Raw genomic sequence first — 24,634 nt, forward strand, 5'->3', positions numbered from 1 at the left:
ATCCAGAAACAGCCCCTAGACCATGTCCTATCCACTGGCCACTTGTGTTAATCTGAGAGGAATGGATAGGTTTTAGCAATATGGACACATTTTCACCAAGCTGATCAGATGACAAGATGAAGTTACTACCATATCTATCCTTTTATTTCAGATTTATATGATGGACTAGGGTTTGTTTCTGGACTTTGCCAAAAAAGCCTGTATATAGTTACCAAACTTTAATATTCTTTTGTCATTCTTTTGTCAGAACATGATCAGATTTAATTTAAATCTAGGCTTACTCAATTAGAATATATCATTAATGTACTTTTATTACATTGAATTACAATGTTAAATTACATTTTCATAGGCCCCAGTTGCAGATGTCAAGCCAAAAGATGTCCCGGTAAGTCATTGTATTTACTGCTAGGGAATACACTGTATGCTGGGGAGAAATATTGAGATATTGACTTTCTCCTCTCAATCTTTCTCACATAACCACATACTAATGCATGTGCGTATACACACACACACACACACACACACACACACACACACACACATTAAAGGTACTAAACAAACCATAGGTCATCCCATGGTCTCTTCTGACAGTTTTGGGTACCTCCTACAGTGTGGAATGTTGCTTTGCGCTGTGGGGTGTTGGCTCTGCAAACAACATTAGACCTACCTCAACCAGCTGGTTCTAGTTCTGCTAAACCCTTCCTTTATAAACACACCCACACACTAACAACAGATAAATAGTCAACACACAATCACTCATTACTCCACACCTATTCACTTATACACACTTGCACACACATTCACCCTCTGGGTCACACCTTGTTTTGTACTGCAGTTCTCTGTGTAGTATACCTCTGCTTCTAAGAGCTTGTTAGGACAGAAGGCAAACTCTTTTACCCCTGAAGTATGTTGTGTGAGTTGTCAAAAAAAATACGTGAGTTGTCTAAAGTTGCCCGTTTGGTTATAAAGCGTTTTTTTTAAATTACAGTTACATTTTAGTCCACTTCAGGGATTTGAACCAGCAACCTACTAGCCCAATGCTCTAAACCACTAGGCTTCCTGCCAAATCTGATGTTTTGTAAAGAGATTCTGCTCGTAGTCCTTTGCGGAGTGCTTTGTTGTGATTTAGATTCTAGGAAATGTGATTGGTGGGTGTGTCGGTTCTTTTGCTCCTGGTCTCTTTTAAATGGTTGGAGTTATTTTGACTCGCCCTCTAGTGGTGCAGTTGAAGACAAAACTGTTACTGTAATGCTTTGTGTATAACTGAGGTTATTTGTTTGCTTGTTTGTTTACTTGTATCAGAAACCCATGAGCACAGATGAGGCTCTGGACTCCCTGTCCTTTGGGTTCACAACCTCTATGGCTCCCATCCCACAGAAACTGGAGAAGGTGAGACTTTGCACTATTAACAGGTTATAATCACTTATAAATCTATTAGAGCCCTGTTCCCTAAAACATGCATAAGGTTACAGAATGATTATTAGTCCCATAGTCTTTTGGGTGAGACTGAGGTCCTGACCAGTGATACTGTAAATAAGAAGTGAGGTGTCATTATAACCCAATGATATTTAATCTGTTGACAGAAAGTGGAAGACTTGGCTGCCATTGATGCCTTTTCTGCTGGATTCTCAAACTTTGCTCCACCTCCACCCGTTCCCATCAAGGTAAACAAAGACTGATAATATTTTTCTTCATTGTAAAACTGTTATTAGCATGAGATGGTAAACTGTTATGAGAACCAATATCAAGTTGTGTCAACTGACATAACACAGTCATAATGACACGTAGTGTAACGGATGTGAAACGGCTAGCTAGTTAGCAGTGTTCGCACTAAATAGCGTTTCAATCGGTGACGTCACTTGCTCTGAGACCTTGAAGTAGTAGTTCCCCTTGCCCTGCAAGGGCCGCGGCTTTTGTGGAGCGATGGGTAACGATGCTTCGTAGGTGACTGTTGTTGATGTGTGCAGAGGGTCCCTGGTTCGCGCCCGGGTATGGGCAAGGGGACGGTCTAAAGTTATACTGTTACAATAGCACAATGTAGGCTACCTTGTTGGACAGTTAACTTCCTAGCCACCTACTGCTTATCATGTCATGACATATTAATGATGCTTACAAGATGACCATGTCATATCATTTTGACAGTGTCAGCTGTAATAGTTTATCACAACTGTGATGTAATTTTAATGTTCTGTAAAGACAGCTTTCTAGTGAAGGCTTCAAATGAACGTTCCCCTGTTCCTCTTAACTAGAACCTAAGAAACAGTATTTAACAAACCAAATAATCTCTCTTCTTCTTCCAGAAAGCTGAAGAGTTTAAGTCTGCACCTGTGACCAAGTCTCCTGCTCCCCCCGTTGACAAGAAAGCTAAGGTGGAAAAGGTAAATAACACCAAAGAAAGCAGGTCCTACATCCTGCATGACTACATAACATAAGCCATGCATAATACAAAATAGACAGTGACAAACGCTTATGTCCAGTGTTAAACTGGGATGTCCAATGTTGCAGCTGACGCTGTGCTACTGTTGTGTGGAGTACTTTGTCATCAAAAATGCTATATCCATGCAAATAGACAACAAACTCTTCAACTATTCTATGTTATACTTATGTCGGGTTGTGAAGCTGTTATCTATTGACTTGTGTTTGTGTTTCAGTTTGCTGATGACTTCTCTCTGATGTCAGGATTGGACTCCCCACTGGCCACCAAGCCCAAGACAGATGGGGTTTGTCATATGAGGGCTACAGTTTCTAGGTTGATGGGGTTTGTTTATCTGCTTTAGGATGATGGGGCTTGTTTAACTGGTTTAGGTTGATGGGGTTTGTTTACCTTCCTATTACTCTACTAAACTGTGACATTGTCATTTTTTCTCTGTTTTCACACAATGTAGCCAAGATCATGAATTAACGGAGTGGCACAGTAACAGAGACTCACAGTGCATTGGATGCAGTGAAGGATTTCTACTGTACCATTTTAGCCATTTAGCAGACGCTCTTATCCAGAGGGACTTACAGGAGCAATTAGAGTTATGTACCTTGCTCAAGGGCACATCGACAGATTGTTCACCTAGTCAGCTCAGGGATTCGAATCAGCAACCTTTCAGTTACTGGCCCAAAGCTCTTAACCGCTCGGCTACCTGCCACCTGCTTTACCATTCAGCAATTTTTTTTGGACTACATTAGAAAGAGGGTGCTCTTGTTCCTGCATGAGTTCTACCTATGTAGGTTTGGTTGAATTGAGCCCACAGCCATCCAGATGCTCAGTTGGGTATAGGAGCTGAGCAGTATTACAGATAGTAGCCTAGTGTTGTATTCACTAACCTCTCCTGCTCTGGGTTACAGGTACAGGTGGAAGTAGTTCCCCCAGGAGCTAAGGCAGCCAAAGAGGTAAAACATCTCTCACTTTTCTCTCTATTATTAGTTATTAAGTTTACCAATTTTATTACATTAAACATCTATATTTATTACATTCAGATAAGTTATTACATTAACCAGTGTTATTCCATTAACCGTTGTTACAGGGTGTCAATACATTGAATTTGCTATTTTTCTGTTGTATACATTGAGTATTAACTCATCCTTGATTGTAGCCGGCACCCATGCACCCAGCCAAAGCTACACCTCTTACCACGGGAGGAGGCAATATTGTAGGGGAGGCGACAACGCTATGGAAAGCTGAAGGACCAAAGCTTCAAGAGTCTCCGAAACAGACAGCCACGGTAGATGGCTGACAGTCGAGGAGTGTGGGGCCTCTCTCTTTGGATCTTTATTCTTTACCCGACCTGGCTCTCTTTACGCTCACTTCCCCATTCACCACACTCTTCCTGGGTCATTATTCCATGTGTTATGTCTTCCTCATCTCTCCCGTGATCTTGAGGTTTTAGTCGTTCTTCCACCCCTTTATATGGTATTCTATCTTCCTCTTCTCTCTTCCGATATATTTCGAAACATATCTCGGCTTTGGACTTCCTTACTTCTGGCCTAGAAGGTGTCTGTGTGTCTAAATGGGTAGTGAACAGACACTCTTATGCTTACTTTTTAGTCTTCCCAGCATGCCCACATTTGTGGTATGCTCAACACGTCAAGACAACCCATGTCTGTCACATATGTTGTCACCACAGAAAAGCCACAATATATTTCCACTTTTTCTTCTGGTTGCATCACACCATATATAGTATTGCTTCTGGGATTGTTTACCTGGTTTAGGTTGATGGGGTTTGTTTACCTGGTTTTGGTTGATGGGGTTTGTTTACCTTCCTTTTACTCTGCTAAACTGTGACTACAAATTCTGGTCAGGTACTTCTCTTCTCACGGCACCTTTCCTTTTTGCATTACCAATAACAGACAAGCTGCTAACAATCATCCTATCACTCCAGTAAACTGACTGTGAGATTATGCGCAGCGCTCTGATCTCTTCGCTGCACCTCGTCTAATGGCTTGAACCATATGCGTTTATAGAGTGTGCCCACCACATCAAGCAAAGTTGACATGGCTAAAAAGGATCCTGCTAAGTTGGTTACGGCTGTTGCTGCACCAGCTGCCGCGGCTGGAGATGCCTCTCTGAAGGGGCCACAGACTAAGGTAGACTCCAGTTTACTTTGGTGTATTAACCACGCTACAGTACAAGGCTCTTGAGAGTGGGGCTATCCCTGGGGTTAGGGGGCTATCATTGATTGCTTGTTTGTGTCATTGTCATTTTTTCGCTGTTTTCACACAATGTATCCAAGATCATGAATTAACAGATAGGCACAGTAACAGAGACTCAAAGTGCATTGGACGCAGTGAAGGATGTCTACTGTACCATTTTACATTTTTATGTAAATACGGTATTTCTTTTTTAGAAATTAGCAACAAAAAAAACAACCTGTTTTCACTTTGTCATTATGGGGTATTGTGTGTAGATTAATAAGAGGAGAAATTATGTAATCCATTTTAGAATAAGGCTGTAATGTAACAAAATGTGGAAGAAGGGAAAGGGTCTGAATTCTTTCCGAATGCACTGTATATAGTGTACAAGCCTTCCACAACCATAAGACCAACTAATCATTTCATTATTTTATCAAAATAGTTTAACCTGCTTTTTTTTTGCTATAATTACTGATCTGGCTTTCAAGTCTGTCTGTGAAAATGCCCTTTTTTGTTACAAATGTAAGTAGAACCAAGCATAATGCACATTCACTAATAATGACTAAGTTCTTGTAGTAGGCATTAGGCTATATAAAATGAGCACAGGTCTCAATATCTAATCTTTAGCAAATCTTTTTATATTTCAAGTTTAGCTTGGATCTATTTGCTAGGTAACAAGGTTGAACAGTTGAATTGTTATGAACACACCCTTTTGTCTGTCTGCAACCTTTTATTAAAGCATGTTAGCCTGTCCACTTTGTTCAGATGTTGAATTCAGGTGGTCTACCTTATTTCTCAGAATGAGAACGAATTGCCAATTCCGTATATAATAGTTTGTTGTGCTTATTGCACATTTATAAAACACTGGCGAGACCGCGAGCACAACAGAATGTGGCTAAAATGCTGCTAGCGGTACCCAATGCGTGAGCTCAATCAATTTCTTTCGTACTATAGTTTTAGACGTGTCGGCTCTGCGCGCAATTTGAGTAGTTGAGACATAAAAAGGATATCATTAGAAAAGTTGACTTATCCCCTATTACAGTAAAATAATGTTTCAATGTGTTTTGGTGTCCATATGACCGATTATGTTGCACCAAAACTAAAATGCAAATAGCGAGTTGAAACCGCTTGTCAGAGAGGAAGATGTGATCTCTCAACTTTGTTGGCGTGAGAGGACAGGTGTGTAAATCATAGAGAGAGAGGCAAAGCGAAAGGATTCGCTCTCGATCAAATCTGTCCAAAATAAGCCCAATCAATGCGTTTCTATGGGTTTATTTTGGACCTAAGCTTGTTAAGGCAGAGACGTGCATCTCTTCATTATATATAGACCTCGTGTAAATGGGGAGATGCACACCGCACAGAAGGAGCGAAAGAGACGAGACCAAAAATACAACACGAGAACAAGCGGAAGTAAACGCTCTTAAAAAAGATAAATAACAACCTCGATTCTTGCGGTACAGGCATTTGGAATATCGCGCAAGAACAAAAAATCGAATTAATCGAATGAATTCAATGTATCGCCCAGCCCTAAAGTGAGATGTCATTTTAACTCGATAATATTGAATCTGTTGACAGAAAGTTGAGGATTTGGCTGCCATTGATGCCTTGTCTGCTGGCTTTTCCAACTTTGCTCCACCTCCACCCGCTCCCATCAAGGTAAACAAAGACTGATAATTATTGTTCTACAACCCTTCAGACTGTCATTAGCATGAGATGGTAAACTGTTATGAGAACCAATGTCAACTGACATAGCACAGTCATAATGACACAGCACAATGTAGCCTAGCTTGTTGGACAGCTAACTTGCTAGCAACCTACTGCTAATGCTAATGACATGTTGTATTTATGATACATACAAGATGACCATGACATATAATTTTAACACAGTGTCAGCTGTAATAGCTTATGACAACTTATATGTCATGCTAACGTTCTGTAAAGACAGCTTTCTAGTGAAAGCTTGAAATTAGCTCTCCCCTGTTCCTCTCAACTAGAACCTAAGAAACAGTATTTAACAAACGAAATAATCTTTCTCTTTTTCTAGAAGGCTGAAGAGTTTAAGTCTGCACCTGTGACCAAGTCTCCTGCTCCCCCTGTTGACAAGAAAGCTAATGTGGAAAAGGTAAATAACACCAAAGAAAGTAGGTCCTACATCCTGCATGACTACATAACATAAGCCATGCATAATACAAAATAGACAGTGACAAACGCTTATGTCCAGTGTTAAACTGGGATGTCCAATGTTGCAGCTGACGCTGTGCTACTGTTGTGTGGAGTACTTAGTCATCAAAAATGCTATATTCATGCAAATAGACAACAAATTCTTCTTCATTGGTGTGTGTCGGTTCTTTTGCTCCTGGTCTCTTTTAAATGGTTGGAGTTATTTTGACTCGCCCTCTAGTGGTGCAGTTGAAGACAAAACTGTTACTGTAATGCTTTGTGTATAACTGAGGTTATTTGTTTGCTTGTTTGTTTACTTGTATCAGAAACCCATGAGCACAGATAAGGCTCTGGACTCCCTGTCCTTTGGGTTCACAACCTCTATGCCTCCCATCCCTCAGAAACAGGAGAAGGTGAGACTTTGCACTATTAACAGGTTATAATCACTTATAAATCAATTAGAGCCATGTTCCCTAAAACATGCATAAGGTTACAGAATTATTATTAGTCCCATAGTCTTTTGGGTGAGACTGAGGTCCTGACCAGTGATACTGTAAATAAGAAGTGAGGTGTCATTATAACCCAATGATATTTCATCTGTTGACAGAAAGTGGAAGATTTTGCTGCCATTGATGCCTTGTCTGCTGGCTTCTCAAACTTTGCTCCACCTCCACCCGCTCCCATCAAGGTAAACAAAGACTGATAATATTTTTCTTCAACCCTTCATTTTAAAACTGTTATTAGCATGAGATGGTAAACTGTTATGAGAACCAATATCAAGTTATGTCAACTGACATAACACAGTCATAATGACACATAGCACAATGTAGGCTACCTTGTTGGACAGCTAACTTCCTAGCCACCTACTGCTTATCATGTCATGACATATTAATGATGCTTACAAGATGACCATGTCATATCATTCTGACAGTGTCAGCTGTAATAGTTTATCACAACTGTGATGTAATTTTAAAGTTCTGTAAAGACAGTTTTCTAGTGAAGGCTTCAAATGAACGTTCCCCTGTTCCTCTTAACTAGAACCTAAGAAACAGTATTTAACAAACCAAATAATCTCTCTTCTTCTTCCAGAAAGCTGAAGAGTTTAAGTCTGCACCTGTGACCAAGTCTCCTGCTCCCCCCGTTGACAAGAAAGCTAAGGTGGAAAAGGTAAATAACACCAAAGAAAGCAGGTCCTACATCCTGCATGACTACATAACATAAGCCATGCATAATACAAAATAGACAGTGACAAACGCTTATGTCCAGTGTTAAACTGGGATGTCCAATGTTGCAGCTGACGCTGTGCTACTGTTGTGTTGAGTATTTTGTCATCAAAAATGCTATATCCATTCAAATAGACAACAAACTCTTCAACTATTCTATGTTATACTTATGTCGGGTTGTGAAGCTGTTATCTATTGACTTGTGTTTGTGTTTCAGTTTGCTGATGACTTCTCTCTGATGTCAGGATTGGACTCCCCACTGGCCACCAAGCCCAAGACAGATGGGGTTTGTCATATGAGGGCTACAGTTTCTAGGTTGATGGGGTTTGTTTATCTGCTTTAGGATGATGGGGTTTGTTTAACTGGTTTAGGTTGATGGGGTTTGTTTACCTTCCTATTACTCTACTAAACTGTGACATTGTCATTTTTTTACTGTTTTCACACAATGTATCCAATATCATGAATTAACAGAGTGGCACAGTAACAGAGACTCACAGTGCATTGGATGCAGTGAAGGATTTCTACTGTACCATTTTAGCCATTTAGCAGACACTCTTATCCAGAGGGACTTACAGGAGCAATTAGAGTTAAGTACCTTGCTCAAGGGCACATCGACAGATTGTTCACCTAGTCGGCTCAGGGATTCGAATCAGCAACCTTTCGGTTACTGGCCCAAAGCTCTTAACCGCTCGGCTACCTGCCACCTGATTTACCATTCTGCAATTTTTTTGGACTACATTAGAAAGAGGGTGCTCTTGTTCCTGCATGAGTTCTACCTATGTAGGTTTGGTTGAATTGAGCCCACAGCCATCCAGATGCTCAGTTGGGTATAGGAGCTGAGCAGTATTACAGATAGTAGCCTAGTGTTGTATTCACTAACCTCTCCTGCTCTGGGTTACAGGTACAGGTGGAAGTAGTTCCCCCAGGAGCTAAGGCAGCCAAAGAGGTAAAACATCTCTCACTTTTCTCTCTATTATTAGTTATTAAATTTACCAATTTTATTACATTAAACATCTATATTTATTACATTCAGATAAGTTATTACATTAACCAGTGTTATTGCATTAACCGTTGTTACAGGGTGTCAATACATTGAATTTGTTCTTTTTCTGTTGTATACATTGAGTATTAACTCATCCTTGATTGTAGCCAGCACCCATGCACCCAGCCAAAGCTACACCTCTTACCACGGGAGGAGGCAATATTGTAGGGGAGGCGACAACGCCATGGAAAGCTGAAGTACCAAAGCTTCAAGAGTCTCCGAAACAGACAGCCAAGGTAGATGGCTGACAGTCGAGGAGTGTGGGGCCTCTCTCTTTGGATCTTTATTCTTTCCCCGACCTGGCTCTCTTTACGCTCACTTCCCCATTCAACACACTCTTCCTGGGTCATTATTCCATGTGTTATGTCTTCCTCATCTCTCCCGTGATCTTGAGGTTTTAGTCGTTCTTCCACCCCTTTATATGGTATTCTATCTTCCTCTTCTCTCTGCCGATATATTTCAAAACATATCTCTGCTTTGGACTTCCTTACTTCTGGCCTAGAGGTGTCTGTGTGTCTAAGTGGGAAGTGAACAGGCACTTTTACTTTTAAGCTCTATGACTGAGTCTTCCCTGCATGCCCACACTTTGTTGCGCTCAACACGTCAAGACAAACCATGTCTGTCACATCTGTTGTCACCACAGAGAAGCCACAATATATTTCCACTTGTACTTTTTCTTCTGGTTGCAGCACACCATATCTAGTATTACTTCTGGGTTTGTTTTCCTGGTTTAGGTTGAAAGGGTTTGTTTTCCTGGTTTAGGTTGACAGGGTTTGTTTACCTGGTTTAGGTTGACAGGGTTTGTTTACCTGGTTTAGGTTGATGCGGTATGTTTACCTTCCTATTACTTAACTAAGCTGCAAAAACAAATTCTGGTCCTGACCCATTACCAATGACAGACAAGCTGCTAACAATCATCCTATCACTCCAGTAAACTGACTGAGATTATGCTCAACTCTCTGAACTCTTCTCTGCACCTCGTCTAATGGCTTGAACCATATGCGTTTATAGAGTGTGCCCACCACATCGAGCAAAGTTGACATGGCTAAAAAGGATCCTGCTAAGTTGGTTACGGCTGTTGCTGCACCAGCTGCTGCGGCTGGAGATGCCTCTCTGAAGGGGCCACAGACTAAGGTAGTCTGCAGTTTACTTTGGTGTATTAACCACTCTACAGTACAAGGCTCTTGAGTGTGGGGCTATCCCTGGGGTTAGGGGGCTATCATTGATCACTTGTTCGTTTCCTTGTCATTATTTCGCTGTTTTCACACAATGCATCCAAGATCATGAATTAACAGAGTGGCACAGTAACAGAGACTCAGAGTGCATTGGACGCAGTGAAGGATTTCTACAGTACCATTTTAGCCATTTTGCAGACGCTTTTATCCAGAGGGACTTACAGGAGCAATTAGAGTTAAGTACCTTGCTCAAGGGCACATCGACAGATTGTTCACCTAGTCGGCTCAGGGATTCGAATCAGCAACCTTTCGGTTACTGGCCCAAAGCTCTTAACCGCTCGGCTACCTGCCACCTGATTTACCATTCTGCTATTTTTTTGGACTACATTAGTAAGAGGGTGCTCTTGTTCCTGCATGAGTTCTACCTATGTAGGTTTGGTTGAATTGAGCCCACAGCCATCCAGAAGCTCAGTTGGGTATAGGAGCTGAGCAGTATTACAGATAGTAGTAGCCTAGTGTTGTATTCACTAACCTCTCCTGCTCTGGGTTACAGGTACAGGTGGAAGTAGTTCCCCCAGGAGCTAAGGCAGCCAAAAAGGTAAATCATCCATGTATCTTTTCTCTATGTGGGTTTGATTTTGCACTAAATTGATTGGCATGGAGTTGCATTGCTCGTGTTTGAGTTTTGTTGCATCATGTGTAGGAGCTTGCTGTGGACCCGTTCGATGCCCTGGCTGATTCCTTACCCTCATCAGAGTCTTTCGCCCCTGCAGCCCATGTATACACCGGGCCAGAGGTGATAGAGGTACAGAACCTTCACAGAGTGTGTGTGTGTGTGCACAGTGCAATTTAGATTGGGTTGTGTGTGTGCACCCGGTCACCTGTAAAACAGTGTGTGTTGTTGTATATGTCTCACAGCATGGATTATCCTCAAAGAAGGGAGTGATCTGTGGGGGGAACGACTGCCCACTGCCCCCAGGATACCGATTTGAAGACATGGTCAGTCTTTAAATCACCCTCCTCCTCCAGTGTTTTTCCTCCTCATCATCATCATCACTTCTGCATCTTAATCCAACCCTCAGCCTTCTGCTGTTAGAGAGCTTTGAGTTTGCATGTATCTTTAGCTTTGTACTGCAGTACTCCCTTTGACATGAGACATTTGACTGGAACCCCTTGGTTATCAGGTCTTCCAACAGAGAGACACTGTGCATTTGGAAAGTATTCAGAATCCTTGACTTTTTCCACATTTTGTTACGTTACATCCTTATTCTAAAATTGATTAAATTGTTTTTTTTCCCCCTCATCAATCTACACACAATACTCCATAATGAGAAAGCAAAAACAGGTTTTTAGACATGTTTGAACATAAAAAAATGAAATATTACATTTACATAAGTATTCAGACCCTTTACTCAGTACTTTGTTGATGCACCTTTGACAGCAATTACAGCCTTGACCATCTTCTTGGGTATGATGCTACAAGCTTGGCACATCTGTATTTTGGGTGTTTCTCCCACTCTCTGCAGATTCTCTCGAGTTCTGTCAGGTTACTCTCTCGAGTTCTGTCAAAGCCACTCCTGCATTGTCTTGGCTGTGTCCTTGGGGTCGTTGTTCTATTTGAAGGTGAACCTTTGCCCCAGTCTGAGGTCCTGAGTGCTCTGGAGCAGGTTTTCATCAAGGATCTCTCTGTACTTGGCTCCGTTTATCTTTCCCTCGATCCTGACTCAGTCCCTGCAGCTGAGAAGCATCTCCACAGCATGCTGCCTCCACCATGCTTCACCATAGGGATGGTGCCAGGTTTCCTCCAGGCGTGATTCTTGGCATTCAGGCCAAAGAGTTCAGTCTTGGTTTCATCAGACCGGAGAATGTTGTTTCTCATGGTTTGAGAGTCCTTTAGGTTCCTTTTGTCAAACTCCAAGCGGGCTGTCATGTGCCTTGTACTGAGGAGTAGCTTCTGTCTGGCGACTACCATAAAGGCCTGATTAGTGGAGCGCTGCAGAGATGCTTGTCCTTCTGGAAAGTTCTCCCTTCTCCACAGAGGAACTCTGGATCTCTGTTAGAGTGACCATTGGGTTCTTGGTCACCTCCCTGACCAAGGCCCTTCTCACCATGATTGCTCAGTTTGGCCCGGCGGCCAGCTCTAGGAAGGGTCTTGGTGGTTCCAAACTTTTTCCATTTTAAGAATGATGGTGGTCACTGTGTTCTTGGCGACCTTCAATGCTGCAGAAATGTTTTGGTACCCTTCTCTAGATCTGTACCTCGACACAATCCTGTCTCGGAGCTCTACAGACAATTCCTTCGACTTCATAGCTTGGTTTTTGCTCTGACATGCACTGTCAACTGTGGGACCTTATATAGAAAGGTGTGTGCCTTTCCAAATCATGTCCAATCAATTGAATTTACCACAGGTGGACTCCAATCAAGTTGTAGAAACATCTCAAGGAGGATCAATGGAAATAGGATGTGCCTGTGCTCAATTTCGGGTCTTAAAGCAAAGTGTCTGAATACTTTTGTAAATAAGGTACTTCTGGTTTTTTTTCATTTGCAAAAAAATCTAAAAACCTCTTCACTTTGTCATTATGGGGTATTGTGTGTAGATTGATGGGGGGGAAAAATAATTTAATTATTTTCAGAATAAGGCTTTAACCCTAGAGGGTTTGGAATAGGGTTTGTTTCTGGACTAGGCCTGTATATAGTTACCACTCAATAATATTATTTTGAGAAAATGATCAGCTTTTACTTAAATCTAGGCTTACTCAATTAAAATATGTCATTAATGAACTTTTATTATATTGAATTAAAATGTATATTTTACTTTTAATAGTCCCCAGTTGCAGATGTCAAGCCAAAAGATGTCCCGGTAAGTCATTGTATTTACTGCTAGGGAATACACTGTATGCTGGGGAGAAATATTGAGATATTGACTTTCTCCTCTCAATCTTTCTCACATACCCACATACTAATGCATGTGCGTGCGTGCACACACACACACACTAAACAAACCATAGGGCATCCCATGGTCTCTGCTGACAGTTTTGGGTACCTCCTACAGTGTGGAATGTTGCATTGCACTGTGGGGTGTTGGATTTGCAAACAACATTAGACCCACCTCAACCAGCTGGCTCTAGTTCTGCTAAACCCATCCTTTATAAACACACCCACACACTAACAACAGATAAATAGTCAACACACAATCACTCATTACTCCACACCTATTCACTTATACACACTTGCACACACATTCACCCTCTGGGTCACACCTTGTTTTGTACTGCAGTTCTCTGTGTAGTATACCTCTGCTTCTAAGAGCTTGTTAGGACAGAAGGCAAACTCTTTTACCCCTGAAGTATGTTGTGTGAGTTGTCAAAAAAAATTAAAGTGAGTTGTCTAAAGTTGCCCGTTTGGTTATAAAGCATTTTTTTAAAATTTATTACAGTTACATTTTAGTCCACTTCAGGGATTTGAACCAGCAACCTACTAGCCCAATGCTCTTAACCACTAGGCTTCCTGCCAAATCTGCTCGGAGTCCTTTGCGGAGTGCTTTGTTGTGATTTAGATTCTAGGAAATGTGATTGGTGGGTGTGTCGGTTCTTTTGCTCCTGGTCTCTTTTAAATGGTTTGAGTTATTTTGACTCGCCCTCTAGTGGTGCAGTTGAAGACAAAACTGTTACTGTAATGCTTTGTGTATAACTAAGGTTTTTTGTTTGCTTGTTTGTTTACTTGTTTAAGAAACCCATGAGCACAGATGAGGCTCTGGACTCCCTGTCCTTTGGGTTCACAACCTCAATGGCTCCCATCCCCCAGAAACAGGAGAAGGTGAGACTTTGCACTATTAACAGGTTATAATCACTTATAAATCAATTAGAGCCCTGTTCCCTAAAACATGCATAAGGTTACAGAATGATTATTAGTCCCATAGTCTTTTGGGTGAGACTGAGGTCCTGACCAGTGATACTGTAAATAAGAAGTGAGGTGTCATTATAACCCAATGATATTTCATCTGTTGACAGAAAGTGGAAGACTTGGCTGCCATTGATGCCTTGTCTGCTGGCTTCTCAAACTTTGCTCCATCTCATATTAATGATGCTTACAAGATGACCATGTCATATCATTTTGACAGTGTCAGCTGTAATAGTTTATCACAACTGTGATGTAATTTTAATGTTCTGTAAAGACAGCTTTCTAGTGAAGGCTTCAAATGAACGTTCCCCTGTTCCTCTTAACTAGAACCTAAGAAACAGTATTTAACAAACCAAATAATCTCTCTTCTTCTTCCAGAAAGCTGAAGAGTTTAAGTCTGCACCTGTGACCAAGTCTCCTGCTCCCCCCGTTGACAAGAAAGCTAAGGTGGAAAAGGTAAATAACACCAAAGAAAGCAGGTCCTACATCCTGCATGACTACATAACATAAGCCATGCATAATACACAATAAACAGTGACAAACGCTTATGTCCAGTGTTAAACTGGGATGTCCAATGTTGCAGCTGACGCTGTGCTACTGTTGTGTGGAGTACTTTGTCATCAAAAATGCTATATCCATGCAAATAGACAACAAACTCTTCAACTATTCTATGTTATACTTATGTCGGGTTGTGAAGCTGTTGTCTATTGACTTGTGTTTCAGTTTGCTGATGACTTCTCTCTGATGTCAGGATTGGACTCTCCACTGGTCACCAAGCCCAAGACAGATGAGGTTTGTCATATGAGGGCTACAGTTTCTAGGTTGATGGTTTAGGTTGGTTTAGGTTGACAGGTTTAGGTTGACAGGGTTTGTTTATCTGGTTTAGGTTGACAGGGTTTTTTAAAACCTGGTTTAGGTTGATTGGGTTTGTTTACCTTCCTATTACTTTACTAAACTGACAACAAATTCTGGTCAGGTACTTCTCTTCTCATGGCTCCTTTCCTTTACATTACCAATAACAGACAAGCTGCTAACAATCATCCTATCACTCCAGTAAATTGACTGTGAGATTATGCACTTCTCTGCACCTCGTCTAATGGCTTGAACCATATGCGTTTATAGAGTGTGCCCACCACATCAAGCAAAGTTGACATGGCTAAAAAGGATCCTGCTAAGTTGGTTACGGCTGTTGCTGCACCAGCTGCCGCGGCTGGAGATGCCTCTCTGAAGGGGCCACAGACTAAGGTAGACTGCAGTTTACTTTGGTGTATTAACCACGCTACAGTACAAGGCTCTTGAGGGTGGAGCTATCCCTGGGGTTAGGGGGCTATCATTGATCACTTGTTTGTGTCATTGTCATTTTTTCGCTGTTTTCACACAATGTATCCAAGATCATGAATTAACAGATGGGCACAGTAACAGAGACTCAAAGTGCATTGGATGCAGTGAAGGATGTCTACTGTACCATTTTACATTTTTATGTAAATACGGTATTTCTTTTTTAGAAATTAGCAACAAAAAAAACAACCTGTTTTCACTTTGTCATTATGGGGTATTGTGTGTAGATTAATAAGGGGAGAAATTATGTAATCCATTTTAGAATAAGGCTGTAACGTAACAAAATGTGGAAGAAGGGAAAGGGTCTGAATTCTTTCCGAATGCACTGTATATAGTGTACAAGCCTTCCACAACCATAAGACCAACTAATCATTTAATTATTTTATCAAAATAGTTTAACCTGCTTTTTTTGCTATAATTACTGATCTGGCTTTCAAGTCTGTCTGTGAAAATGCCCTTTTTTGTTACAAATGTAAGTAGAACCAAGCATAATGCACATTCACTAATAATGACTAAGTTCTTGTAGTAGGCATTAGGCTATATAAAATGAGCACAGGTCTCAATATCTAATCTTTAGCAAATCTTTTTATATTTCAAGTTTAGCTTGGATCTATTTGCTAGGTAACAAGGTTGAACAGTTGAATTGTTATGAACACACCCTTTTGTCTGTCTCCAACCTTTTATTAAAGCATGTTAGCCTGTCCACTTTGTTCAGATGTTGAATTCAGGTGGTCTACCTTATTTCTCAGAATGAGAACGAATTGCCAATTCCGTATATAATAGTTTGTTATGCTTATTGCACATTTATAAAACACTGGCGAGACCGCGAGCACAACAGAATGTGGCTAAAATGCTGCTAGCGGTACCCAATGCGTGAGCTCAATCAATTTCTTTCGTACTATAGTTTTAGACGTGTCGGCTCTGCGCGCAATTTGAGTAGTTGAGACATAAAAAGGATATCATTAGAAAAGTTGACTTATCCCCTATTACAGTAAAATAATGTTTCAATGTGTTTTGGTGTCCATATGACCGATTCTGTTGCACCAAAACTAAAATGCAAATAGCGAGTTGAAACCGCTTGTCAGAGAGGAAGATGTGATCTCTCAACTTTGTTGGCGTGAGAGGACAGGTGTGTAAATCATAGAGAGAGAGGCAAAGCGAAAGGATTCGCTCTCGATCAAATCTGTCCAAAATAAGCCCAATCAATGCGTTTCTATGGGTTTATTTTGGACCTAAGCTTGTTAAGGCAGAGACGTGCATCTCTTCATTATATATAGACCTCGTGTAAATGGGGAGATGCACACCGCACAGAAGGAGCGAAAGAGACGAGACCAAAAATACAACACGAGAACAAGCGGAAGTAAACGCTCTTAAAAAATATAAATAACAACCTCGATTCTTGCGGTACAGGCATTTGGAATATCGCGCAAGAACAAAAAATCGAATTAATCGAATGAATTCAATGTATCGCCCAGCCCTAAAGTGAGATGTCATTATAACTCGATAATATTGAATCTGTTGACAGAAATTTGAGGATTTGGCTGCCATTGATGCCTTGTCTGCTGGCTTTTCCAACTTTGCTCCACCTCCACCCGCTCCCATCAAGGTAAACAAAGACTGATAATTATTGTTCTACAACCCTTCAGACTGTCATTAGCATGAGATGGTAAACTGTTATGAGAACCAATGTCAACTGACATAGCACAGTCATAATGACACAGCACAATGTAGCCTAGCTTGTTGGACAGCTAACTTGCTAGCAACCTACTGCTAATGCTAATGACATGTTGTATTTATGATACATACAAGATGACCATGACATATAATTTTAACACAGTGTCAGCTGTAATAGCTTATGACAACTTATATGTCATGCTAACGTTCTGTAAAGACAGCTTTCTAGTGAAAGCTTGAAATTAGCTCTCCCCTGTTCCTCTCAACTAGAACCTAAGAAACAGTATTTAACAAACAAAATAATCTTTCTCTTTTTCTAGAAGGCTGAAGAGTTTAAGTCTGCACCTGTGACCAAGTATCCTGCTCCCCCTGTTGACAAGAAAGCTAATGTGGAAAAGGTAAATAACACCAAAGAAAGCAGGTCCTACATCCTGCATGACTACATAACATAAGCCATGCATAATACAAAATAGACAGTGACAAACGCTTATGTCCAGTGTTAAACTGGGATGTCCAATGTTGCAGCTGACGCTGTGCTACTGTTGTGTGGAGTACTTTGTCATCAAAAATGCTATATCCATGCAAATAGACAACAAACTCTTCTTCATTGGTGGGTGTGTCGGTTCTTTTGCTCCTGGTCTCTTAAATGGTTGGAGTTATTTTGACTCGCCCTCTAGTGGTGCAGTTGAAGACAAAACTGTTACTGTAATGCTTTGTGTATAACTGAGGTTATTTGTTTGCTTGTTTGTTTACTTGTATCAGAAACCCATGAGCACAGATAAGGCTCTGGACTCCCTGTCCTTTGGGTTCACAACCTCTATGCCTCCCATCCCTCAGAAACAGGAGAAGGTGAGACTTTGCACTATTAACAGGTTATAATCACTTATAAATCAATTAGAGCCCTGTTCCCTAAAACATGCATAAGGTTACAGAATGATTATTAGTCCCATAGTCTTTTGGGTGAGACTGAGGTCCTGACCAGTGATACTGTAAATAAGAAGTGAGGTGTCATTATAACCCAATGATATTTCATCTGTTGACAGAAAGTGAAAGATTTTGCTGCCATTGATGCCTTGTCTGCTGGCTTCTCAAACTTTGCTCCACCTCCACCCGCTCCCATCAAGGTAAACAAAGACTGATAATATTTTTCTTCAACCCTTCATTTTAAAACTGTTATTAGCATGAGATGGTAAACTGTTATGAGAACCAATATCAAGTTGTGTCAACTGACATAACACAGTCATAATGACACATAGCACAATGTAGGCTACCTTGTTGGACAGCTAACTTCCTAGCCACCTACTACTTATCATGTCATGACATATTAATGATGCTTACAAGATGACCATGTCATATCATTTTGACAGTGTCAGCTGTAATAGTTTATCACAACTGTGATGTAATTTTAATGTTCTGTAAAGACAGCTTTCTAGTGAAGGCTTCAAATGAACGTTCCCCTGTTCATCTTAACTAGAACCTAAGAAACAGTATTTAACAAACCAAATAATCTCTCTTCTTCTTCTAGAAAGCTGAAGAGTTTAAGTCTGCACCTGTGACCAAGTATCCTGCTCCCCCCGTTGACAAGAAAGCTAAGGTGGAAAAGGTAAATAACACCAAAGAAAGCAGGTCCTACATCCTGCATGACTACATAACATAAGCCATGCATAATACACAATAAACAGTGACAAACGCTTATGTCCAGTGTTAAACTGGGATGTCCAATGTTTCAGCTGACGCTGTGCTACTGTTGTGTGGAGTACTTTGTCATCAAAAATGCTATATCCATGCAAATAGACAACAAACTCTTCAACTATTCTATGTTATACTTATGTCGGGTTGTGAGGCCCAAGACAGATGGGGTTTGTCATTTGAGGGCTAAAGTTTCTATCTAACAACCAATGAAATACTAATATTTTACGGAAGACCAGTAGAGATGTATTGCAGTTGTTCATGTTCTATGCACCATCCAGTGTACTGTTGATCACATGATCTAATCTCCCTCCCTATGTCCCACTTCCCCCCTCTCTGCCTCTGTGTTCCTTTCTCTGTCTGTGTGTCTCTCTCTCTGTCCCATCTGCCCCCCTCTGTCTGTGTGTCTCCAGGGTGGCTCCATGTCCCTGGATGCTCTCAGTGCTCTGGGAGACTCTCTGCCTGCTCCAGAACCAGCACCTGAACCTCCCAAGATCAGACATGAGGACATAGTCACGGTATACTCACACAGACTTGTATTCCCTTTCTTTATTCTTTATTTATGGGGCTCATAGCTGAATTGTTTAGCCTGAAGATGACAGAAACTCCTGCTGTGACGGATAGAGTTAATGTGGTATTTCGTATGGCCACAGGTGCGAAACTTGTGTGTGACATTATTTTGTGTTAATTTCTGCTCTTCAGGAGGGCAAACTCACATCGAAGAAGGGAGTTTTTGTGGGTGAGCGAGATGACACACTCCCACCAAAGTACAGGTTCACAGAAAACAAAGTCAAAGACCTGTCTCCTCTGAAGCCAGAGGTGAGTCTCATATTGGCAGAATGCAAGTCATTGGGAGATAAGAGGACAAATTCTGTATCACTTTTAGAAGAACCAGAAGGAACCAGCACTAAAGAGAACCAGGAATTTTTGAAGCGAGGGAATCTCTCTCTCTCTCCCCCCAGCCCTCCATGGACTCTGGTGAGGCTCTGGAGATCTTGTCAGGTGACTTCATGTCTTCCTGTGTGGCTCCAGCTGTCCATGCTCCTGTCCTCTGCCCCCCAGCTCCTCCCACACAGGTGAACAACACTCTCTACGATTGATCGTTCACTTATCAAACCATCCGCTGATTGGTCTGCTCTGTATAGATCTATGATCATCCAATATGTGTTTTTATGTCTAGCAGCTTAATTAACATGTGCATGCCGTGTTCTTGTTTTTTCATTTCTCTCTCTTCTGTCTCCAGGCCTCAGATGACTTTGCCTTGGATGCCCTGGCAGGGGACTTTGTAGCCCCAGCTGTTGCTCCTGCAGTCAAATCTGCTGTTGACCGCCAGGTACTGAGACACACTTCATGTGACATCATTGTTGTCTTATGCTTCATTCACGTCCAAGATATCGGGTCAGTCAGATTCCCATTGTAACTTGTCAGTGTATGTGTGTGTAGCTATCTAGAGGGACAGTAGATGCTCTGGATACCTTGTCAGACTCCCTGATGGACAAGGCTCCTATCCCAGAGCCTGCTCCTGTCTCAGTCAGAGACATTGTCAAGGTACTTAGGTTTTATAAAGGGTTTATGCATGCTTCATTAAGCCTACATAAGTTATACTTAGTTTAAAGTGTGACGGAAAATTGCCTTAGGCAGTTTTGTTGCACAAAGGCTAAATAATCTGCATTTTCGAGATTATTCCTTGGTCAAAATAGAAGCTTTACCGCAATGCAACTAAACCTGTAACAGATAGCATTAGCTCATATTGGCTATTTGACATCAGTCTGCTCTCTGCTCATCCTAGGAGAAAAAGGTTATAGAGGAGAAGCTTACCAAAGTGGGGGAGAGGGATGATAGCCTTCCAGCTGAGTACCGGCCCACAGAGAAAGACCGAAAGGTAACATGTCCATAGTTGTAGTAGGAAATAAAATGGGGAATCCTGAACATGCTAATCTAATGTGCTAATGTTAACATAAATGCTAATAGGTGTGCAAATAAATGGGTAAACAACCTTTGTGTATTTACACTCCACTACACACCCAGAACATTTTGCAATAAACCATAAATAGTACTGTACCATTCAGATCACTTTTGGGCTAAATAATAAAAAACAGTTTACCTTGTGCCAATAAGTTATGTGAGGTGGATATAGGGTGTGAACAAGGCTGAATAAGGTTATGTTTCTTTTATTTTCAAAGGCAATGGCAGAGGTCAAAGTCCAGGCTGATGTTAGACGCAAGCAGGTGAGGTTTCTGTCCAATTGTATCTATAAACGCACAGATCCGTCATATTCAATGTCATACTGTGTTGCAACTCCTAAAGGTCATGTTTAAGTCATGTAAACCAGATGTACAGTACATAAGTGACCGTCTTCCTCTCTCTTTACAGCCGTCAATGGATGACAGCGAGGCCCTTGACCTCTTGTCTAGAGACTTGTCTTCATCCGCTGGTCCAGCTGCAGCCTCAGTAGCCGTGACAACAGAGCAGAGACAGCCCAGACTGGAGGTACTTACCTACTGCACACTAACAACCTAACAGACCACTAAAGTGAGTCTCAGAGTAGGAGGGCTGATTTAGGATCAGTTTAGCCTTTTAGATCATAATGAATAAGATTATATAGACAGGGGTGAGACCTAATCCTAAATCAGTACTCCTACGCTGAGATGCTTTTTGAATACAGGCCCTGAGATGTTCTGTTGGTTGGCTGGTTAATGAATTGACTGGCTGTTTGTGTTTCTCTGTCCAGCCCATGTCTGCCCCTGTCCTGGATGACCTGGCAGGCACCCTGCTCCCAGACACCCCCGAGTTCAAATCCAAGGGAGACAAGCCAAAGGTGAGGAGGGTATCTAGCAGCAACATGGTCTCATTAGAATAATTATGTCAAAATAGTAACATTTTACCATTGTAGTTGTATGTCTCCGTGGCTTTCATATTAGTTATGTCTCAAAACATTCACACATTTTTCTAATGTAGTCTTCTAGTTTAGGAAAAGCAAACGAAGGCCGAGATTTAATCCAATTGTGGGTTATAGGCAATTCAGCTTTAAAAGGCAATGTTCCTGCGGTCGCGGAGATTGCATTCACGGCAAAAGCTGCTTTTGTCAGCTCAATCAGACATTGCATTTAAAATACATTGCTTATAACCCTCGATTTAATTGAAACCCAGTCTAACTAACCATTGATTATTTGGTTATAGAGACAGTCGTTTTTGATTGTCTTACAGCGCCCTCTAGTGTTAACCAGACTTCTTACAAGTCTCCCATATCACATATGACCATGGTGCCCCCTGAAGTTAAATCCACTCTGACCAAGGTCTCAACTTTTTTTGTTGCAGACCAAGTCAAGGTCAAAGTCAAAGGTAAGGATACTATAGAAAACATGAATGAAATTAGATCCTAATAATAATTTGAGATACATGCCCATATTCATGTGATTTGATATCAATGTCCTCTAATTGACTTGAACTTTTGCCTCAGAAACAAAGGAAGGAGGATCCGTCATCCATAGACCATCTGTCTGGACAGCTGAGTTCAGACGTAGTGTCAGCATCCACAAATAAGGATGGCAAGAGCTAGACATCTATGTAAGGACTACAAGACTCAACCATCTTTATTGAAACAGTTTTTATTTATTTTTTAACCTGTATCTAACTAGGCAAGTCAGTTAAGAACACATTCTTATTAACAATGACGGCCTACACCGGCCAAACTCAGACGATGCTGGGTCAATTGTGTGCCGCCCTATGGGACTCCCAATCACGGCCGGTTGTGATACAGTCTGTATTCGAACCAGGTTGTCTGTAGTGACGCATCTAGCGGAGATGCAGTGCCTTAGACCGCTGCGCCACTTGGGAGACAATGTGGCTGTAATGCATGCTTGCATGTCTCTTATTCCCTAAAGTACTAGCATACATACTTTTTAGTCTGAATCTACTGGCCTGGCATACTTATTATGGCAGGTTTTTGATTCTTCTCCTGTGACATTGACTGATGTACGTTTCTGATATATTGCAGGTTTCTAGCGCACTACAAGTCCCCTGCCACACGGTGGCGCCACTCGAGGGAGCTGCTGTGAATGACTCTATTTTTCTAAATGGTGGAGAACATATGCTGGATTAAAAAAAAACATGACCACACACTTACACACATGTGCACACACACACACACCACAGTGTGCAATGCCTTTCCTGCTTGGTTTCGCACATGACAGAAGATTGTACTAGGTTTTGGTTTCTTTCATTTGAGATGAGGAGAGCAAAATAAAGAGAGGGAACGAGAGCGAGCGAGAGAGGGAGTTTGTCCTGACTTATTTCCCAGGATTGAACAGAGAATCTGTCCAATCCTGTAAGGAAAATTTAATCTGGGCTTTGCCTTTCAAGTGGCCTGACTGACTGTCCATCCTAGCTAACTGTCTGCATTGCCCCAACGTTGCAGTGATGTTGCTGCAACATTGCTACAGCGTTGGGGGTAATAGTGAGTGTCATGTGTTTAGGAACAGTATATAGGGGTTATGTAGGATTGGGACGTCTGTCCAATATTGTTGTACACAGAAGAGTGAGTTTTCTCTTAAGTGGACACCCACCATAATACACTAGTGTACAGCATAGTCTGCTCAATATTGAAACGATTTATAAAAGGATTTACAGGAAATGATCTGCTTGATATGGATGCATCTGTGAGCAATTCTATATATTTACTTTCTGTAAAGCAATATCTATTAAGAAGGGTTTATATATGTGTGTACTTTGCCTTATAAAAACATTTATTGGTTTCAGAAAGTGGACACAGAAGTTAACTTAGGCATTCACTATGTCTGTAAACTGTCTTTGTTTGTATACTGTAAAGACTTGCTCTAGAAATGAGGACACTGTCATTTACACAGTCTAAAGGGCTATCACTTCTAGTCAAAAAGTCCAAAGCTTTGTGGATTATTTCCCCAAGATGGTATCACAGAATTATACATATTTAGGTGCAGGTCTCAAACTTAAAACTTGAGAGATATTTTGGAAATGGGAATTCTAATTAAATAAATACAAATAATAATGGTGTTGTGTGTATTCAGCATTCATGTGTCTGGAGTAACTCCTTGTGCCACCCTCAACAATCGAAAACAGAAAAATACTTTTTGTAACTAACATGGGGTAACCTAAAATGTGCATTGCCAATAAATAAATGAATGCCTATAACAAGACATGACAGTATTATAATACATTTGTGTAAGAGGGTCTTTCGGTATAGGGAACTTACTGTATATCTGTGTTGCAGTTAAAGGGAAGAAAGTTATACTATTTTAGAAACATTTTCACATGTAATATTAGGACCATCTTTCGCTTGTACAAAGCAGCGCAGGTGTTTTTAATTTGATTTTACAAAGCTCCTTCCACCTCTTGAGTTTTGGAACGTGTGTTCAACCTCGACTCAAGTCTTCTTTTTTTGTCTTTTGTTTGTGCAACGGCCTTCGGCGCTTGAGGAGTAGAATTTGAGTGTCGTAAATAAAACATCATAAAAATCGATGTGGTTTCACCATTTCTGTCTTTCATTCAGATTTGTAAGAGGTTACTAATAGAGAGTAACGGAGATAGAAGTTCACTCTAACATGGTCCTACAGTAACAAGAACACACACAATTACGTACACTATGGTTCAATAATTCAAGTATTCCAAAATATTGCTTTATATGGCACATTTCTACCAAACATTCATAGAATTCTAGGAAGAAAGTAAATATGAGTATCGGGAAGAATTCCAACAATTTGAGTTAGAAAATGTTACCTTGGTTTTATTGAAGTTTCACTGCAGAGCTTTTGTCTTTGGTTTAATTTACAGGCCAT

The 24,634-nt window shown here is 41.0% G+C and overlaps 1 protein-coding gene across 1 annotated transcript in view; it reads left to right on the top strand.

Annotated features, from left to right (window-relative positions):
* The window catches only part of LOC139413786 (nascent polypeptide-associated complex subunit alpha, muscle-specific form-like), a 97,500-nt gene extending 73,183 nt beyond the window's left edge, over positions 1 to 24,317 (top strand). The window contains exons 26-67 of the mRNA XM_071161539.1: positions 350 to 385; positions 1,303 to 1,389; positions 1,584 to 1,664; positions 2,301 to 2,378; positions 2,652 to 2,720; positions 3,337 to 3,381; positions 3,585 to 3,713; positions 4,453 to 4,575; positions 6,196 to 6,276; positions 6,665 to 6,742; positions 7,107 to 7,193; positions 7,388 to 7,468; positions 7,870 to 7,947; positions 8,221 to 8,289; positions 8,905 to 8,949; positions 9,153 to 9,281; positions 10,057 to 10,179; positions 10,774 to 10,818; positions 10,924 to 11,025; positions 11,139 to 11,219; positions 13,045 to 13,080; positions 13,950 to 14,036; positions 14,499 to 14,576; positions 14,844 to 14,912; positions 15,243 to 15,365; positions 16,984 to 17,064; positions 17,453 to 17,530; positions 17,895 to 17,981; positions 18,176 to 18,256; positions 18,658 to 18,735; positions 19,235 to 19,339; positions 19,524 to 19,640; positions 19,784 to 19,897; positions 20,065 to 20,154; positions 20,265 to 20,369; positions 20,611 to 20,703; positions 21,005 to 21,049; positions 21,195 to 21,311; positions 21,553 to 21,639; positions 22,140 to 22,163; positions 22,282 to 22,388; positions 22,819 to 24,317. Coding sequence (XP_071017640.1) covers positions 350 to 385; positions 1,303 to 1,389; positions 1,584 to 1,664; positions 2,301 to 2,378; positions 2,652 to 2,720; positions 3,337 to 3,381; positions 3,585 to 3,713; positions 4,453 to 4,575; positions 6,196 to 6,276; positions 6,665 to 6,742; positions 7,107 to 7,193; positions 7,388 to 7,468; positions 7,870 to 7,947; positions 8,221 to 8,289; positions 8,905 to 8,949; positions 9,153 to 9,281; positions 10,057 to 10,179; positions 10,774 to 10,818; positions 10,924 to 11,025; positions 11,139 to 11,219; positions 13,045 to 13,080; positions 13,950 to 14,036; positions 14,499 to 14,576; positions 14,844 to 14,912; positions 15,243 to 15,365; positions 16,984 to 17,064; positions 17,453 to 17,530; positions 17,895 to 17,981; positions 18,176 to 18,256; positions 18,658 to 18,735; positions 19,235 to 19,339; positions 19,524 to 19,640; positions 19,784 to 19,897; positions 20,065 to 20,154; positions 20,265 to 20,369; positions 20,611 to 20,703; positions 21,005 to 21,049; positions 21,195 to 21,311; positions 21,553 to 21,639; positions 22,140 to 22,163; positions 22,282 to 22,380 — 3,441 coding nt within the window. The 3' untranslated portion in view covers positions 22,381 to 22,388; positions 22,819 to 24,317. The remainder of the gene's footprint in view (positions 1 to 349; positions 386 to 1,302; positions 1,390 to 1,583; positions 1,665 to 2,300; positions 2,379 to 2,651; positions 2,721 to 3,336; positions 3,382 to 3,584; positions 3,714 to 4,452; positions 4,576 to 6,195; positions 6,277 to 6,664; positions 6,743 to 7,106; positions 7,194 to 7,387; positions 7,469 to 7,869; positions 7,948 to 8,220; positions 8,290 to 8,904; positions 8,950 to 9,152; positions 9,282 to 10,056; positions 10,180 to 10,773; positions 10,819 to 10,923; positions 11,026 to 11,138; positions 11,220 to 13,044; positions 13,081 to 13,949; positions 14,037 to 14,498; positions 14,577 to 14,843; positions 14,913 to 15,242; positions 15,366 to 16,983; positions 17,065 to 17,452; positions 17,531 to 17,894; positions 17,982 to 18,175; positions 18,257 to 18,657; positions 18,736 to 19,234; positions 19,340 to 19,523; positions 19,641 to 19,783; positions 19,898 to 20,064; positions 20,155 to 20,264; positions 20,370 to 20,610; positions 20,704 to 21,004; positions 21,050 to 21,194; positions 21,312 to 21,552; positions 21,640 to 22,139; positions 22,164 to 22,281; positions 22,389 to 22,818) is intronic.
* The last annotated feature ends 317 nt before the right edge of the window (positions 24,318 to 24,634 follow it).

This window comes from Oncorhynchus clarkii, chromosome 7 (assembly GCF_045791955.1).
Source record: "Oncorhynchus clarkii lewisi isolate Uvic-CL-2024 chromosome 7, UVic_Ocla_1.0, whole genome shotgun sequence".
NCBI lineage: Eukaryota > Metazoa > Chordata > Actinopteri > Salmoniformes > Salmonidae > Oncorhynchus > Oncorhynchus clarkii.